Raw genomic sequence first — 14294 nt, forward strand, 5'->3', positions numbered from 1 at the left:
GCATATAATCAAAATAATAAAACCTGAATTGTACTAGAACAGCACTGATATAGTGAACAGAAGAGTTCTAGATGATACTAGCTTGAGGCAGAAAAATGTGCTGGGTTGCCACCTGCGCATGGATTGAAGGATTGAATGGTTTCCGTTCATTTGACTGACTAAACCACACTGAGATCTTTTCTTTACAAAATTTTTTTTATTATTATTGATATTAGTATTATATACATATATATTGTTGCAGTACACATTTTTCTACCTCAAGCTAGTATCATCTAGAACTCTTCTGTTCATTAGAAAAGCATATAAAGCATACCAAATCAGAATGGTTATGGATACCAAATTACCAAAATTCATACAGATACTTTACAAAATGTTTGAACAATTGAGAGAAATATCCTAAAATTCTTATTAGTACAGCAAAACATCTGGCAACTGAAACAATGGAAAATGTATATATAAAATAATAATAATGCAATACAATAAAATATATGAATGTATATGCAAAAAGCGCTTTCTACTCTACAGAGATATTCAGCATTGCTTACTATCCGAATAGTGGCACTGAATATCTGCAAATACAGTGGAACCTTGGTTTACAAGCATAATTCATTCCAGAAGCATGCCCGTAAACCAAATTGCTCGTATATCAAAGCAAGTTTCCCCATAAGAAGTAAGGGAAACTCGCTTGATTCGTTCCCCCCCCCCCCGAGGCCACCGGTGCTGCTCCACATTACCCCCCCACCCCCGAGGCCTCCAGCGCTGCTCCACACCCTCCCCCACGAGAACTGGCATCGCCCCCCTGTCAGCGAGCGCCTCTCCCCCCTCCCCCCCGATCCGGCATCCCCTACCCACCCAAACACAATCCCTTACCCCGATCTGGCACTGGCACCAGCACCAACGCACAGGACATGCCGGTGCCCGAAGATCCTTCCTCTTGCCTGGGCTGGGCTTCGAGCATCTGCGCATGCTCAAGGCCTTCTGGTTCTTGCTGTCTCTGCATGAGAAGGGAAGAAAATGTCCTAATGAGCATCCCAGGCTGTGATCTTTTATTTTTTTATTACTAAATAAGTGCATATCAAATCACTAATGTTGCCTTTTCTTCTCTGTTTTTTTTTGCATTTCCTGCTTGTAGGTTGCTGGGACTTCTCAGCGTTAAACTGGTCCACGCCTACAACCCCAGTAGAGATAGAGAAGTTGTAGTAACATCACTGTTCACAGCAACTCCACATTTCCATGTGTCTGCTGTTCAGAGCAGGGTAAGTGCCTGTCTCTCCACTTGGAAACTCTCTACACTGGCACCAAGCCAATGCTTCAGACTTTCTAACCTCCTCCTCATCCCAGTCCCTTCTCCCCTTTCATTCCACCTTTCCTAACACACATGAATGGATGTTCCATCCTTCTTGATCAACAATTTTCAGTTTTTGATCACTTTAAACACAGCAAGGTGAAGAAATCCCCCCCCCAAATAAAAAAGAACAACCCCCCCACCAAATTATAATTTGAAAAACTCACACACCTCCTTTCTGGAGGTAGTGTCTCCAAACTGGCAAGTTTGCATATATCAAAATGAATGATGCGATTAATGGCCACTTGCAGTTGATGTTGTATTTAACACATCAAAAGTTATACAATGCTCATCTGCCTTGAATTCCTCTATCTTAAACATTTCGTTATGTGTGATCTTTATAAAAGGAAAGTGATAAATGTAGAATTAGTTGCCAGCTTTAGAGGATATTATCATAAATATAGCATCTGGTTTCCTCTTGCCACTGGGCTGGGCCTTGAGCAACTGCGCATGCTCAAGGCATGCAGGGAGAGCAGGAGCCAGAAGGCCTTGAGCGTGCACAGATGCTCAAGGCCCAGCCAGCGGCAAGAGGCAGGATCTTCAGGAACCGGCACTTCCTGTGGGCTGGTGCTGCGTGCCGGTACCAGATTGGGGTAAGGGTTTGGGCAAGCGGGCGATGCCGGTTCTCGTGGGGGGGGGGGGCTCACAAATCAAGTCAGTGCTCAGTTTGCGAGGCACAATTTGCTTGAGTATTTTGCTCATCTTGCAAAACACTCGCAAACCGCGTTACTTGCAAACCAAGGTTTTGACTGTATGTGGTTAACAAGCCATAAGGTGAAGGTGATTTCCCACCAGTGTGGAATAACTGCATGTTAAAATTGTAGTCTATAGGGTATTTTTCTTCCTTCAGTGATGGATACAGCAGTATATAGTTGGGTGTATATGGGCACTTTCTGCATGTGCCTATATGTGTTATATTTTACAGCAGACTCTTTGGTGGGCTGTGTGGAAAGCTTGACAAGAGGACAGTGAACCTGTGGTTCAGTAGAATGGGTATATAGCATCTATGATGATGTGTGTTTGGGGGGAGGGGTGGAGAGGGCACAAGTGCATCATTACCGCACTGCAACGTAACTAAAATATTCAGCAAATATCAACTGGTTGCTTCTGTGACTTTAGGAGCTGGAACATTCTTCCAAGTCACAAGATTTTCAATTGCTGAGGCTGTTTCGCATCCCATCCAGAAAAGAAACATCTTGCTCCCTGCACCATGGAAAAAAAAAATGCTCTTTGATTTGAAACGGCCTCAGCAGTTTAAAATCTTGTGATTTGGAAGAATGTTCCAGCTGATTTTTGCCGTATATAGCAGTGGGGGCAATGTTGAATTCTGTGTTGAAACTATTAGAATAAGTAAAAGGCAGATAATCATCAAACCATGTGAGATGGTAAAATTACGTGGTTGCCGCAGTGTTTGGTACTAATATTAGCTACATATTACAGCCACTAAGGTGTACTTTAAAACTGTTGTTGAAATTCCTCATTCTACCTTTGTGGCCAAAGGGAATTGGTGTGGTTTCCTTTTAATCTCTCTCTTCAGATCCTAGTAAGTTATTCCATTACGTTCCCCAGCCATCCTGAATCATGAGCAGACCTGGAGCAGACCAAATAAACAATTCGGATTTTAAGAGATTTTTGCATGCTGCTGTATTAGCATTGCAGTGGTGTTTGTTTACGAGGAGGAGTTTGACAGCATGATTCTGGGGCCGTTACAGTTGTGACGCCTGAGAAAATGAAAGTCATGCGATAGGAGGTAATATTTTGTTTTGGATTCGGAATTGGTTCTTGGATAGAAAATAGAAGGTAGGATTAAATGGCCATTTTTCTCAATGGAGGAGGGTTGGTAGTGGAGTGCTGCAGGAATCTATTCGGACCGGTGCTTTTTATAAATGATCTGGAAATTGGAATAACAAGTGAGGTGATTAAATTTGCAGATGACACAAAACTATTCAAAGTTGTCAAAACACATGAGGACTGTGAAAAGTTGCAGGAAGACCTTAGGAAATTGGAAGACTGGGCATCCAAAAGGAAGATGAAATTTAATGTGGACAAAAGCAAAGTGATGCACATCGGGAAGAATAATCCAAATCATAGTTACCTACAGGGGCATAATCAAAAGATACATATGGCACCAGACGCCCAAAGTCGGCAGTGGGAAAATGTCCATTCTTGGAAAAAAAAAATAAAAAAAAAATATATATATATATATTTTTTTAAATTCTTTATTCATTTTTAAAACTTACAATAAGTGTAACATCATATAACATCATTTTATACTTAAATACATCACTTAATATCTTATCAAGATCTAATTCAGATTCCATATCCCTCCCGCCCCCATATTCTAATTTGCACTCATAAGAAAACCAAAATACCCCCCACCCCCCTCCCCCCACCTTGGACTTGCATATTTAAGGGGAAAAAAATGAAATTTATTAATTACAGTATTTTGTTAATGGCTCCCAAATATTCTGAAATTTCTTAAAATTCCCTTGCTGCATGGCAATTACCCTTTCCATTTTAAATATGTGACATAAAGAATTCCACCATGTATGTATTTTTGAGAATCGTCTCTTTGGACGTCCAGGCTATTGTTTGTACTGCCAGGTACCACATTCGCAACCAAAATTTTGTCCAAGTCCCAAATGCCCAGAACAAGAACTTTTGGATGTGGGAGGAGCCAGCATTGTGATGGACTGGCCACTCAGACATGGCAAAAAGGGTGCCACATAAACATCTCACCAGAACTCCCTTATAGGTTATGGTGAGCCCCCCCAAACCCACTATACTCACCTGTCTGCAACCCCAGTAGTCCTTATAGATGCAGATGCCCCCTATATGGCAGTACAGTAGGGTTTTTGGTGGACACACATGTTACATACACATGTGGCTAGAGTGGCTTATGGGCCTGGGTCCTTCTCTATATACTTCACTAGCCCGCCCACCCCCAGTTATTTACGAGACCTGTGTGCAGCTCTACTAGTCTTTCCTATACTAGGTGTGTTCTGAAGACAGGTAGGTATGTTTTTATTCCGATCTTTTTGGGGGCGTGAGAGGGGGGTCAGTGAACACAGGGAGAGTGTGTGTGGGTCTTTACTTTGTCTCTGCAGTGGTTATCTGGTCACTTTGAATACTTTTGGGCACATACCTGTTTTTACATCGTCTAACTCACAAGTTCTGTCCAGGAAGTCTCGTAAAACCTTCGATTATCCCTGCAGGATGACTAAGCCTAGATCGGCCCACATCGCGCCCACGTCCCCATGTCTTTCTAAATAACAGACTATGGACTTTTCTTCCAGGAAATTATCCAAACCTTTCTTAAACCTTTCTTCTGTCATCTTTAATTTCTCTGTAAATTTTACTTTGATATTCTTTTTTTTAAATATCATTCATTTTTTTGTCGTCAGGCTTGCTTCCTCTCCTCCCCAGTCCCATTTCCTCATCCACCGTATCTTTATTGCTCAACCTCCTTGCCAACTTCTTGCTTCTGCTTTTATGCCAGTTCTGCTTCCTTCTTTACTCTCCACCTTTCTGCAGCTCTCTCTTCCGTCATTTCTGTACCTGTTTAACTTTAAGACAATAATGAGCAGTCTTGTGGCACCTCACAGGTTTCTCGGTGCTCTTTTCTCTACCTGCAGCCTATTCAATATATGGCCCCACAACTTATCTTCTTTCAGCATTGTTACAAACTTGCAACCCCTCTCCTCAAGGTATTATGTTGACTTTATCTGCTTTTGCATACTTCTAATGCATTTGCTCTACATCTCCTCAATGCTTCTCTTGTTTTTTTTCTCGTTAGCTTTCTTCTGTGGCAATAGAGAATAACACGGGTATAAATTTGTCCCTGCAGGAACTCAATTTCCCTGTCCCATCCCCGTGAGTTTAGTCGCTGACCCCGCCCCATTCCTGTAAGCTCTGCCTTAACTACACAAGCCTAGAACACTTCTGATTTTAAAGCGTTTGAGGCTTGTGCAGATGAGGACGGAGCTTAGGCGTTGGTGGAATGAGGCATTATGACATCATAATCTGAGCTCTAGAATGTTGTTACTTATGATTTTAAAGCGTTTGAGGCTTGTGCAGATAAGGACGGAGCTTAGGCGTTGGTGGAATGAGGCATTATGACATCACAATCTGAGCTCTAGACTGTTGCTACTTATGATTTTAAAGTGTTTGAGGCTTGTGCAGATGAGGACGGAGCTTAGGCATTGGTGGAATGAGGCATTATGACATCACAATCTGAGCTCTAGAATGTTGCTACTTATGATTTTAAAGTGTTTGGGGCTTGTGCAGTTGAGGACGGAGCTTAGGCATTGGAGGAATGAGGCATTATGACATCACAATCTGAGCTCTAGAATGTTGCTACTTATGATTTTAAAGTGTTTGGGGCTTGTGCAGTTGAGGACGGAGCTTAGGCATTGGTGGAATGAGGCATTATGACATCACAATCTGAGCTCTAGAATGTTGCTACTTATGATTTTAAAGTGTTTGGGGCTTGTGCAGTTGAGGACGGAGCTTAGGCATTGGAGGAATGAGGCATTATGACATCACAAGCTGAGCTCTGGAATGTTGCTACTTATGATTTTAAAGTGTTTGAGGCTTGTGCAGATGAGGACAGAGCTTGAAGGAATGGGACAGGGACAGGAAAAGAATTCTCCAGGATGAGAAAATGAATTCCCACGGGAGAAAAATTGGTCTCCTTGTCATTCTCTACCCAGCAAGTCTCTTATTTATGTTGCTATTTAGATTATGAGCCCACCAGAACAGATAGGGAAAGTGCTTAGAGCACCTGACTTTTGTTCAATGTAAACCGCCTTTGGAGAATCTCTTCATGAAAGGCAATTACATTACATTACATTAGAAATTTCTATTCTGCCATTACCTTGTGGTTCAAGGCGGATTACAAAATAATTATAAATGGTGGGTTACAATGGAAAATCATTGGTGATTTCTAGAGAAGTTAAGGAGTAGAACAGGTAGTATCTGTGAGGGAGGAAGGAAGGTATTTGTGATGTTAAGACTGTTTCAGGGATTTCTTGAAGAGTATAATTTTTATTTCTTTTCTGAACATCTTGTAGTCTGGAGTGGTTATCAGTAGATTGGAGATTTGATTATCTAGTTTTGCTGCTTGTGTGGCTAGGAGGCCATCGTAGATTTTTTCTCTTTGAGTTCTTTGATTGGAGGGTGTGTGTTTTTCTATGTCTGGTTGAGGTAGTTTGGTTGAGGCGGTTGTTCGAAATAAATTATAATAACCTTCGTTTACACTTTTTTCAGCCTTGCTGTTCCATTTGCCCAGAACAGATTTCCTGTCTCCGTGCATAATGCTTTCTCTCTGATCATATTCAAGGCCTGACTAAAATCTCACCTTTTTTGAGGTTGCTTTTTCATCTTGACAACTTCTCTAAAATACATTCTCTTAGAATCTCTTGTTTATCACGTACACTTACCTTGACTGGATTGCAAGCTTTATGGAATAGAACTGTCTGATATATTAATATGTTTTCTTGAATGCCACATCACAGCTAATGCCGACTGGTCTAACTCCCTTAATTTGGGGGGTCACCTGGGAATCAAAGCGAGATTGACACAAAATGTGTGCTGTTCAGAAGTGGAGTTTTTTGTAAAATCAAACTGGTTATTTCTTTTAAATTAAAATTTTCCACATATTATGGAAGTCTAGTTGGTATTGCTTTAAGATCTCTAGTCACAATAGGTAATTCCATCATTTGTTTTTCTTCTAAAGTCTTTCTACTTCAGTTTGTAAATCACAGTATTTTGATAATTTTTTAGCTGTTTTCATTAATTCTGTCATCACTGGATATTGCCACATCTATAAACAATACCTTTTTCTTTTCTATGACCGTGATGTCATGAGTGTTGTGCTCCAAATGCATGTCAGTTTCTATTTTAAAGGCCCACAAGGTCTGTACTAAGATCATACCATTGAAAAAGTTAGTTGTTTGTTATAGTAACATCATACTTTTTTTGGAGAGATTTCCAAAGGGCTAATTTAGCTACTCAGTTGTGGTATTGTTTATAGTCAGTTTGGGCAATTTTGCTGCAGGCACTGATTAGATGGTTTACAGTCCCATCTTTGGACTTGCATAATTGGAATTTGCTGTTTAAAATATTTTTCGATCTTAGCTTTCATAACATTTGTTGTTAATGCTTTTTCTTGGACTTCTTAAGATCATTCAGAGTTCAGAGGAGAGCGACACGACTGATTAAGGGGATGGAAAGCCTTTCATACGCTGAGAGATTGGAAAAACTGGGACTCTTTTCCCTGGAAAAGAGAAGACTTAGAGGGGATATGATAGAGACTTACAAGATCATGAAGGGCATAGAGAGAGTAGAGAGGGACAGATTCTTCAAACTTTTAGAAAATAAAAAAACAAGAGGGCATTCGGAAAAGTTGAAAGGGGGCAAATTCAAAACAAATGCTAGGAAGTTCTTCTTTACACAACGTGTGGTGGACACCTGGAATACAATTCCAGAGGACGTTATAGGGCAGAGTACAGTACTGGGGTTTAAGAAAGGTTTGGACAAATTCCTGCTGGAAAAGGGGATAGAGGGGTATAGATAGAAATTTACTGCACAGGTCCTGGACCTGTTGGGCCGCCGCGTGAGCGGACTGCTGGGCGCGATGGACCTCGGGTCTGACCCAGCGGAGGCATTGCTTATGTTCTTATGTACTTTCTTTTTTTTTTAAAGTGCTCTAATTTTCAGCCAGTGCAATGATAGGCTTTTCTCACATTTTCCATCAATGTCTTTTATGTATCGGCTAGGCACTTGCTTGTCTTTCCATCTTTCCAGCTGCTGAGCTTGCATTCTATTTCTTGCCACGTATATTTTCAATTCTGACGTTTTCAGCAGGTGTTTTTTTGCTAACTTCAGTTAATATGGGTTCTTTGCTTTTTTTTTTTTTTTTTTTTTTAATTCTTTATTCATTTTTACAACTTACAACAAGTGTAATCAGAAATAACATTTAAACTTACAAACATCACTTGAATTTCTATTAAAATCATCTTAAATTAATGAAATTTATCCTCCCCTTCCCATATCATATGTAATCATGTATATCATATAATATATTCTTTTCTCTAATCCAAGCAATTAATGTAAGATCAGAACCCCCCCCCACCCTTTCAGTTACAATTATGTAAATAAGGGAAAAGTGTTATTTACTTATTACAATAATCTTTTAATGGTCCCCAAACATCTTTGAATTTATTAAAATATCCTTTCTGTATGGCTAATATTCTTTCCATTTTATATATATATGGCATAAAGAATTCCACCAGAAATTAAAGTTTAATCTACTCCAATTCTTCCAATTAAAAGTAATTTGTTGAATGGCGACTCCAGTCATAATTGGAAAGAGCTTATTATTTTTTGAGGATATTTGACTCTGCCCTCATTGACATGCCAAATAAAATAGTATCATATGATAGGGCCACAGGATTTTCCAATAAACTATTTATTTGGCCCCATATTGATTTCCAAAAATCCAAAACAAATGGACAATAGAATAATAGATGATCTAAAGTCCCAGCTTCGAGATTGCAGTGCCAACATCTATCAGACTTAGAGCTATCTAATTTATGTAAACGAACAGGGGTCCAAAATGCTCTATGTAACAGAAAAAACCAAGTTTGCCTCATAGTTTGCTTTTTTGTAATATAGACTAAGCTGCACACTTTTGTAATATAGACTAATGTGCACTTATCAGACGTTAAAAAGGTTTACCGTGGAATGTGTGCTGGCATTCTGCAGTAAATTTGCTGTTTTGTGCGTGTATACTTATATTTGAGTCAACCATTTTTCCTCTACTATTACTACTATTTATTATTTCTATAGCGCTGAAAGGCGTACGCAGCACTGTACCCGGACCCTTGTCCAAGCTCTCGTAACCTCACGCGCAGATTACTGCAATCTACTCCTAACTGGTATCCCTCAGTGTCGCCTCTCCCCCTTGCAATCTGTGCCAAACTCTGCTGCGCGACTCATCTTCTACCAACCTCGTTACACTCATGTCACCCCTTTCCTTAAGTCACTTCATTGGCTCCCTATCGGTGATCACATACAATTCAAGATCTTGTTGCTGACCTACAAGTGTTTTCAATCTGCTGCCCCTCAATATCTCTCCTCGCTTCTCTCTCCTTATACATTTCCCAGAGAACTCCGTTCCTCAGTTAAGTCACTTTCAGCATTACCCTTCTCCTCCACTGCCAATTTCAGACTTCGTTCCTTTCATTTAGTTGCCCACTATGCCTGGAATAAATTACGTGAGTTTGTCTGTCAAGCCCCTTCCCTTGTGGACTGAAAACCCACCTTTCTGATATAGCTTTCAATCCTTAACCCTACTCCTCTGCCCTCCAACCCAGCTTGCTTATTAACTGTTCCCCTTAACTGTATCCATAACATCATGTTTGTCTGTCTTGATTGTAAGCTCTTTCGAGCAGGGACTGTTTTCTTATTCTTTGTGACTCTGTGCAGTGTTGTGTGCATCTGGTAGTGCTATAGTAGTAATTATGAACCTGTATAAAGAATGCGATGCCGAGCACAGGAGTGGTTCTAGGGCCAGGGGTTGGCAACTCCGATCCTCAAGGGCCGGAATCCAATTCTATTTTCAAAATTTCCTCAATGAATATGCATTGAAAGCAGTGCATGCACATAGATCTCATGCATATTCATTGGGGAAATTTTGAAAACCCGACTGGATTGCGGCCCTCAAGGAGGGACTTTGAGACCCCTGCTCTAGGGTATGGGTGGGCAACTCTGGTCCTCGAGGGCCGGAATCCAATCGGGTTTTCAGAATTTCCCCAATGAATATGCATTGAAAGCAGTGCATGCAAATAGATCTCATGCATATTCATTGGGGAAATCCTGAAAACCCGATTGGATTCCAACCCTCGAGGACCGGAGTTGCCCATGTATGCTCTAGGGCATTCTAGAACAAGCTTCTCTTAATTGAGGCATCTGCTGTGGGCACGTAGAGGGAGCCTTCAATATTCTTGTATAGATAATGCCCGGCTGCTATTCCTTTCATACCCTCTTCCCCCAAATAAGAGTCAGCACAGGGCCAGTAGCAGGACAACTTTAATAAAAGAGAGGGTGAGAACCATAATTTAATGGAATTGAGGAGTAACCTAGTGGCTAATGCAATGGGCTGAGATCTCAAGGAACTAGGTTCAATTCTCACAGCAGCTCCCTGAGACCCTGGGCAAGTCACTTTAACCCTCCATTGCCCCAGGTACAAAAACCTAAGGCCCCTTTTATCAAGCTACGCTAGAGGTTTTTAGCGTGAGCCAGTTCGGTAAGTGCTCCAACGCTCATAGAATTCCTATGATCATTGGAGCACTTATCTCACCGGCCCACGCTAAAAACCTCTAGCGCACCTTGATAAAAGGGGGAGGGTGGGTTAAATTGTGAGCCTACTAGGGACAGAGAAGGTACCTGCTTATAATGTATAGAAATGCTAAGTAGTAATAGTAGTATAGTATAGTAATTCTAAGTAATAGTAATAGTAGTAGTATAGTAATAGTAGTAGTATAGTAATAGTAATAGTAGTAGTATAGTAATAGTATAGTTATAGTAATAGTAATAGTAGTAGTATAGAAATGCTAAGTAGTAATAGCACTAGGCAGAGACGATGGAGGTTAGCACCAGAACCAGAAAATTGTCCTCATCAGAGCTCTTTCTTTAGGAATTTCATTGTACTATATGTATTTGTCTTTTAATATATCAGGTAATCACATTGGGTATAACTTACGTATAAATCACCTCCTGCATGTAAGGCTCGTTTTATGTGTGGAAAAATGAGTCTTAAAAATCCATATGTGTGTTCTGTAAAAGTACACAACAAAAAGAGCTTCGGCAGAGCTGTGGACCTGTGTAGTTCATGAAGTACATGCTTGGATTACATGTATACATTTCACATTTGCCTTGGAGCAAATGCAACTCTGGTGTGAGAGCATTGGTGTGCTGTTGGGATTTATAAAGGCTCACAGGTTCCCCTGTCGCCTTTATAAAATTGGTGCATTATGAGAATCTTTATGGATGCTTCTTATAAAATAACTCCTATATGAATTAACATTAGCAATGCTTTTGTCTAGTAATATGCCAGTAAAGTTTCCGGAATCTAAGAGAGGTTACATTCATGTTAGATTCCATGTGGGTTCAAGAACAGCTGGAAATAAAGAAATCCACTTGTAATCCTTGTCCCTTTTGTTTGGACACAAATCTGAAAAGCATCGTGAACGGTAGAGGAACTCATTTAACCACTTCTCTTCTCAGTAAGACTTTAGACCTGGGTTTCCAGGGTATGCAGTAGAGAATGACACGGTGACAAAATTCATCACCGTTCCCGGTCCCCGCGGATAACCGCGGGAAATAATCCCATGTCATTTTCTAGTGTCTATTTCAACCTCGGTCCTTCAACACCAGCATTCTTCAAAGCAAAGCTTGAGGGTCAGTGGTTGTGGCCATTCATACTCTGATTCTTATGGGAGCCAAGGATAATGAAGCCATTGTGACATCACTGATGTGATTGGCTCTTAGGCACTGGTGGAATGAGGCTTTATGACATCACAATATCTGCTCTGGATACCAGAGACTGTCATTCTGTAGTGTCTGTTTCAACCTCGGTCCTTCTACACCAGCATTCTTCAAAGCAAAGCTTACGGGACAGTGGTTGTGGCCATTCATACTCTGATTCTTCCCTCTCTCCTTAAAGAATGACATGAAGATGGTTTCCCGCGGTTATCTGCGGGAACGGTGATGAATTTTGTCACTGTGTCATTCTCTAGTATGCAGTTCTGAGCACTGGGAGTAGAAGGCTATTGTGATGGGAAGAGTGCTAACATTTGTCTTTTTTTATTTTTGTAGAAGACGCAGTAATTCAGTCAACAAGATTAGTCATGTGGGAATACTTAGTGAAGCAGTGGACCTAATGCAGTGGGAGAGCGCAGCAGACAGCGATTCATGGACACGGAGTAACTACTTCTCATTCTTTCTCTGTTCTTCTTTAGGTGATTCCCGTAAAGGGGAAGACCACCTTCAGGGTGATTTTCCTGCCAACTGATGAAGGCAGCTTGGAAAGCACTCTATTTATAAATACCTCTTCTCATGGAGTTCTCTCATATCCGGTAATATGTTTTTATTTTGAAGGGTTTGGGGGAAAGCAGTTCTAGCACTTGATGAGTTGCATAAATGGTACAGAGAGAGCAGGCAGCGCAAGAGTGAGATTGTTACTGAGTTTTCAGGGCAGGCCCTAGAATGATGTTGGCCTTTTGAGTTTCTTCTGTTCTATATAGTGTATTATTTTTACAACAGATCAATGTGGCTTACAAAAACACAGGAAAATCAATTAAAACAAGAAAAGAGTGCCATTATTAATAAGAAAAAAATAAAATAAAATAAAAATCTCTGAATGCAGCCTTCTCATGTCCACTAAAAATTACGTCAAATTATATGCCAATCTAAAAAATGAGTTTTCAACATAGACTTAAAGTTCATTTCAAATAGCTTGTGGAAGGTCATTCCATAAAGGTGGAGATAAAAAGAAAAAAGCAGTGTTATGAATTGATTCATAATGAGCCATTTTCGGTGAAGGAAGTACCAGTCTCTGAGAGTCAACCGACTGTAATGTATTTATTGGAGTACTAGTCTTTAAGCCCATTACATTAACGGGTGCTAGAATAGATATGTCTATCTATCTTTCTTTCTGTCTCCTTAGCTGCTGTCTGTCTGCCTTTCTTTCTTTCTGTCTCTTTCTCTCGCCTTGGCCACTGTCTGTCTGTCTTTTTTTCTTTGCCTCTCTCTGTTTGACCGCTGTCTGTCTTTCTTTCTGTCTGTCTCCCTGGCCCTCTGTCTGTCTTTCTTTCTTTCTTTCTTGCTCCTTGGCCGCTGTCTGTCTGTCTGTTTCTCTGGCCCCCCTGTCTGTTTGTCATTCTTTCTGTCTGTGTCTCTCCCTGGCCCCTTGTCTGTCTGCCTCTCTCCCTGGCCCCCTGCCTATCTCTCTCTGGCCCCCACGAGCAAACCAAGATTGCTGCCTGCCCCCCAGCACACCCCTCCCCCCAAAGCAGCCCCTTTACCCTCTCCACTTCCCCATGCAGCAGTAGCAGCCGGACGCCTCGCAGCACCCGCACCCTGTTGGCGTCATCCAGGCCGAAGGACACCCTCCTGCGGTTGCTCTCGCTGCCGCTCAAACCGCCGCAAGCTGCCGCACACACCGAAAATCGAACACAGCCACGGAGTCACACATCACACTGTCAGGGATCACGGCGTTGTAAGTGCGCATGGTTAAGGCAGCCAAGTATGGTGGAGCTGTAAAATGTAAAGCTTTAAAAGTCAGACAAAAATTTTTAAATTTAAATCTATAATGTGGAGGCAATCCATGTAAACTTATCAACAGAGAAGTGATCTGGTCATATATGTTAGCCTTGGATGAAAGCCTAGCTGCTAAAGCCTGTGGTAGTTGAATACCTTTAGCGTGAACCATAATGAAAGAGGAAGGGGCCTGCCTTTGTGACATGAGACACATGTTCCAAGAAGTTTGTTGGTTCATTTGGATACTTTTTTTTTTTGTATCTGTATGTTAGCATAGAAATGACAACTCTATGTGTGGGACTTTTTTGGTGCCTTAAAATGCCACACATGGGCTTCTTTGATCTCCTCCCAATCTTCCACCTTACTAACCTCCTTCCCCGCACATCTTTGCTTTCTCAGTATATTCAAGGAAATGTACAACATCTTTCTAATGTTTTTAACTGCATGTGCTGGTTAATCTGAAATATACTCTGTCATAGTTGTTCCTGGACACACTCTTTTGAATGGAGCTAAAGCTGAAATTCCTTAACTAAGGAGTTGAAATAGCTGATGATAACCTTAAGGGTAATTGGCTGATGTGAAAAGGAAAGAGGTGGATGCATTTGTTGCCCCTTGTGTCAGTTGC

The 14294-nt window shown here is 41.0% G+C and overlaps 1 protein-coding gene across 2 annotated transcripts in view; it reads left to right on the forward strand.

The window, feature by feature from the left end:
- The window catches only part of TMEM131L (transmembrane 131 like), a 300995-nt gene that overhangs the window by 121915 nt on the left and 164786 nt on the right, over positions 1 to 14294 (forward strand). For both annotated transcript variants that reach the window (XM_033940895.1, XM_033940905.1), the window contains exons 5-6: positions 1133 to 1256; positions 12370 to 12486. In XM_033940895.1, the coding sequence (XP_033796786.1) occupies positions 1133 to 1256; positions 12370 to 12486 (241 nt within the window). The remainder of the gene's footprint in view (positions 1 to 1132; positions 1257 to 12369; positions 12487 to 14294) is intronic.

This window comes from Geotrypetes seraphini, chromosome 1 (assembly GCF_902459505.1).
Source record: "Geotrypetes seraphini chromosome 1, aGeoSer1.1, whole genome shotgun sequence".
Lineage (NCBI taxonomy): Eukaryota > Metazoa > Chordata > Amphibia > Gymnophiona > Dermophiidae > Geotrypetes > Geotrypetes seraphini.